Source organism: Penaeus monodon, chromosome 18, assembly GCF_015228065.2.
Source record: "Penaeus monodon isolate SGIC_2016 chromosome 18, NSTDA_Pmon_1, whole genome shotgun sequence".
NCBI lineage: Eukaryota > Metazoa > Arthropoda > Malacostraca > Decapoda > Penaeidae > Penaeus > Penaeus monodon.
Window position 1 is genome coordinate 36,923,473 of NC_051403.1, and position 5,248 is coordinate 36,928,720.

The 5,248-nt window shown below is 34.8% G+C and overlaps 1 protein-coding gene across 1 annotated transcript; it reads right to left on the reverse strand.

The window, feature by feature from the left end:
* Positions 1-3,435: 3,435 nt before the first annotated feature.
* Positions 3,436-4,945, reverse strand: LOC119584742 (probable proline--tRNA ligase, mitochondrial). Its single transcript, XM_037933404.1, is given in 6 exon segments — positions 3,436-3,738; positions 4,088-4,238; positions 4,241-4,301; positions 4,444-4,631; positions 4,753-4,861; positions 4,937-4,945. Coding segments are annotated over 6 exon segments (801 nt in total). The 3' UTR covers positions 3,436-3,455.
* Positions 4,946-5,248: the final 303 nt, after the last annotated feature.

Here is a 5,248-nt window from a genome sequence, read left to right on the forward strand (position 1 = left end):
CTCTCGCATCCTCCCTTTCTTATGACGTTAGTATTTGCTGCTCATCATTGTTTTGAAATTCTTGTACAAAACATTCACTATTAATTCAAATCCTTTCGGTAGTTCCACCATCTATCTATATTTATCTGTCTGTTTATCTATTGTCTATTTGTCTATCTACCTATATCTATTTGTCTATCTACCTATATCTATTTGTCTAACTACCTGTATCTATCTGTCTGTCTGTCTATCTGTCTATTGTTCACGTATGCATAGATAGATAGATAGACAGATGTGTGTGTGTGTGTGTGTGTGTGTGTGTGTGTGTGTGTGTGTGTGTGTGTGTGTGTGTGTGTACAGTGTGTGTGTGTGTGTGTGTGTGTGTGTGTGTGTGTGTGTGTGTGTGTGTGTGTGTGTGTGTGTGTGTGTGTGTTGTGTGTGTGTGTGTGTGTGTGTGTGTGTGTGTGTGTGTGTGTGTGTGTGTGTGTGTGTGTGTGTGTGTGTGTGTGTGTGTGTGTGTGTGTGTTTATATGTATGATACTGCATGCACGAGTATATACGCAATATTATTCAACATTATATAATTCTTATTGCCATTACCTTTATGAATTCTCCTGAAGGAAAAGAGAGTTGTATTTTTTTCGGATAAATATTTTGTTTCTTGTTTAATTCTGGGGAAGTTAGGCATGGCGGAAGGAACCATGTCTTAAAAGTCTATCATCCTAGCGAATCCTATCCTCTTGATTTCTCTTCTATTCATCAACTCCTTTCCTGTCGAATCCTATCCTGTTGAATTTTAACAAATCCTATTCTATAGAATCCTGTCCCGTCAAATCCTCTCCTATCGAATCCTATCAGATTCTCTCCCATTGACTCATATCCCATTAAATCCTCTCTTATCGAATCCAATCCTACCAAATCCTATCTTAACAAATCCTATTCTATCGAATCCTATTTTATCGAATGTTATCCTATCGAATCCTAATCCTAGTGAATCCCATCAAATCCTTTCCATGTCGAAGCCTATCCTATCGAATTTTATCAAATCCTATTCTATCGAATGCTGTCCTATCAAATCCTATCTTATCAAATCCTATCATCTCGAGTTCTTTCCTGTCGACTCCATTGAAATCCTATTTTATCGAATCCTATTTTTTTTCAATTCCTATCCTTTCAAATTCTGTCAAACCCAATCTTGTCGAATCCTAACTTATCGACTCCTTTCAAATCCTAACTTATTGAATCTTAACCTACTAGATCCTATCCTATCAAATCCTAGCATATCAAGTCCTATCTTATCCTGTCAAATCTTATCTTATCTATTCATATCCTATCGACTCCTTTCAAATCCTATCATGTCAAATCCTATAGTATCCAACCCTATCTTATCAAATCCTTTTTTTTTTTACCCCTTTCAACTTATCGAATCCTATCCAACCAAATCCCATCCTGTCAAAACCTATCCTGTCGACTCCTTCCATTCCTATCTTAGCTTATCAAATCCTAACGAATCCTATCTCATCGAATCTTATCCCATCGAATCCTTTCAAATCCTGTCTTATCAAATTCTACCCTAGCCAATTCTATTTCATCAAATCCATAATAGGAAATGCTAGGAAAATCATCAGAAACTTTTGTAGCAGCGAATGCATTCTGAAACTCTATTTGGGGGCATGAGGGAATTTTGTCCCGAGCAGCATCTTGTCTTCGTTGTGTTTTGTAAAGCCATTTTCAAAGGCGTTTTCTGATTATCTCAATATAGTGATATCCTTTATTTACGTCGTCCAACTTGGCTCCATTGGAACACGCTGTCTGAATTATGTTTTGAATTAAGACTTCTATTCTGAGCTTGCTTTTTTTCTTTTTTTTTTTTTTTGGGGGGGGGGTTATATTATTGCCATTCTCATTCCAATAACATTCTTTTTTTACTTTTCACCACATGGACGAGAGTTTGAGTATTTGACATATTGTTTGCAATTATCTTGAACTCTTTTATTTTCGTTTCTGACCTATTTGAGGGCACCTGTTTTCAATAGTTCGTTGCACCATCTGTGTTTTATAGCCATCCTCATTACCATTAGCCATAATAATGATCGCAGTTAGTAGTAGTCATCATTATCAACATTATTAGTTCTATTTGCAATTGGGTTATATCTCGACTTGTCAATTGGGAAAAAATCGGAGAGGAAAGAGTCAGGATATGAAAGGTAAAATGTTATGCTAATGAGAACAGGATTTGGTAGTCAGTGATGCGGCAACATCAACTTTCATACTTATTACAGCATACCTTCTGACAATCACAATGAATGATGTCTTTCGTTACAAGTTACTTCTTATTAATGATATATTTCTATTTTGCATAAAACTTAACATGCAAAAAGTGTGCTCACAAGCATGAAAACAGCACTTGGATATTAGTATTGATATCTGTGCAATAATCAAGAATTCCCCTTTTCCTGTTTTTATCAACAAGTGAAAATTGATTATTTTTCTCAATTCATTCACACATTGTTGTTATTCAGTCACAAAACGACACATTTTCTCCTGGATTGTAATTTTGTAGACTATACTGTAAAGGTCTAAGTCCAGGAAACCTCTTTGCACACTGCCACCTTTCCATTCAAATAAAATGTTCCTTGAACATCCAAAAAAATATGCATCACATTGTATTGAATGTACTAACTCCATACTTTATTTGTTGTAATTGTTCCCTTGGGGAAGGTCCCATGAAAGCTTTATTTTTGCATTTCCTCAAATCAACAAGTATGATTTCCATTTTATTGCCATAGGCCTGATACTTTTCTCTCAGACTCATATGTGTATAGTATATGTATGGTATATATATATATATATATATATATATATATATTTTATATATATATATATATATATATATATATATATATATATATGAGTGTGTGTGCATGTATGTGTGAGTGCATGTGCATGCATGCATGCGTGCGTGTGTGCGTGCATGCGTGCGTGCATGTGTGTATGCATGAATGTGCGTGTGTGTGATCATTAATTTGAATGATTCCACAATTACAGTGTCATTCTGTGACAAGTTTTTTGTTTGTTTGTTGCACATGGGATGAAAGGAAATATATCTAAGACCTTTTTTACTGTGTATTAAACAATATAAATAATATAAATATTAAGAGACACCAGCATATGATATTGCTGATCAAAACAATTTCATTAGTCATATATCATGATCTTATATACACTGTACATTTTCTTTATCTTCATTATCAGTTTACAAACACTTTGATGTAACTATTAACAAATCCTATCCTATCGAATTCAATCATCGCAAGGACACTAATATTTACAAACTACTGAAACAGCACATATACTTTTTTTAATTCTCAAACTTTTCTCTTATCACTTTGCACAAGACTATCATAAGCTAGTAAAAATTGCCACACATTACTAAATGTAAATGCCATTAATTAAAATAGCTCATCTCTCATGAACTAAGCACTACAGTGCTTTACGGATTCTCTAATGTATTTAAGTACTTGTCTTTGGGTCAGATTTTCTGTTGATTCTTTTACCACATTAATTACTTCAAACAAGGGAACTGATTCACAGGCTTTTTTCCCAACAACAATGATAATGGGATATCCTGTCTTCTTGGCTTCCAAAACACGTTTCCCAATTGTCAACGTTTCTCTGTCATCTATGATAACATCATCTTGCAAAGAGGGAATGTTGCTGATCACCTGTGCCAGATGATTCACCATGACACTGCCTTTGCTTCTTTGCTTCCTTTCTGGAATGTGAATAAATAGTAAGAACACACTTTTCTAATGATTCCTGGAGAGCAAAGTTTGAACTGTTAATTTTACATATACAAAGAATGAAAACTTGTCTTTTAGAAATATCATGAAGTAAAATGCAAGGCTATTCTACAATATTTCAGTAGATCCCTTCTAAAAATGTATACAAATTAAAACTGTTCATCATGTTCCCAACAGCTAACACAAGTCTTATCATGTGGCATTAAGGATGATTTTGTTTTTTCCTGGAAAGAATATATACTTCATTTTTCTTTATTTATTTATTAATGCAAGGTATTAGCTATATAAAAGTATTCCCAACTCACCTTTGGCTAATGATGCACACTTTATATGGAGCAAGAATCCAGGGCCATCTGATCTGTTCCCCTTGTGATAAAACCTCAACAGTTGCAGCCAGAATACGTGATACTCCAAGGCCATAACAGCCCATTTGCATCAATGAAGGTTTTCCTTTTCATTCTGATAGCAACAGTTCAATGGTTTCGAGTACTTTGTTCCCAGACAGAATGTATGACCCACCTAGAATAAAAGCAATGCAAATGTTTATTATCAAAAGTAAGACAAACAGCATGATCAACTTCTAAACTGAACACTTACTTCTTAGTTCTTGTTCACTTTATCTGCAAATACTACGGAGGACTTCAACATGAATTACATTTACCTCAATCCCCATGGTTTTTGTCAAGTGCTCCCCACAACCAGAACAAACATGGGAGGAATCTGTCAAGAGCTCTGCATTAGTTGCAGTTCCACATTTCTGGCAAAGAAGAAGTGTGTCTTCACCTATTGCTGCTGGATAATGGTACTCATGAGAAAAACTGCCACCAATGTTCCCACAATCACCTTCCACTGGAAAAAAAATAAATAAATAAATAAAAAATAAATGAATTTGGAAAAAAAAGAAGGAAAGACAACTTATGTCTACAGTGACTGATCATCCCACGAAATATGTGACCTCAGAGTCTCTCACCTTTGATAAATGGAACTCCAATTCGTTGAAAAACTCGGTCGTAAGCTTTGCACACTTCCACATACGTTGAAACAGCAGCCTCCTCAGATTCATCAAAAGTGGGATAGATCTTTCATGAGAAACTCCTTGCACCTGGAAAACAAAAAATAAAGCCTTTGAGAAAAGCAAGCAGAAGAGTCACTACAGCTTCCATCTTTATTTTCAAACCTTTGTGTGTTCTATTAATTAAAGTACATAATTTTACTCATAAACTCCTACATATTATTGTAAATTCATTAACTCTTGATCATGGCTGAACCTTAAGAGTCCAAATCTGGGCTTCATCTCATCCCGAATTTTACTTGTTATCTGGTAGAGACGAAAAGGTAATTGCCGATGTGAAAAGGATAATATCAGCAATTAAGTTGACTATGCCTCTTCATGGGTCTGAAATACAGAAGTACAGTCATAATCTATATGTTTGGATACAAAATACTCCACAATCAAAAAATATATA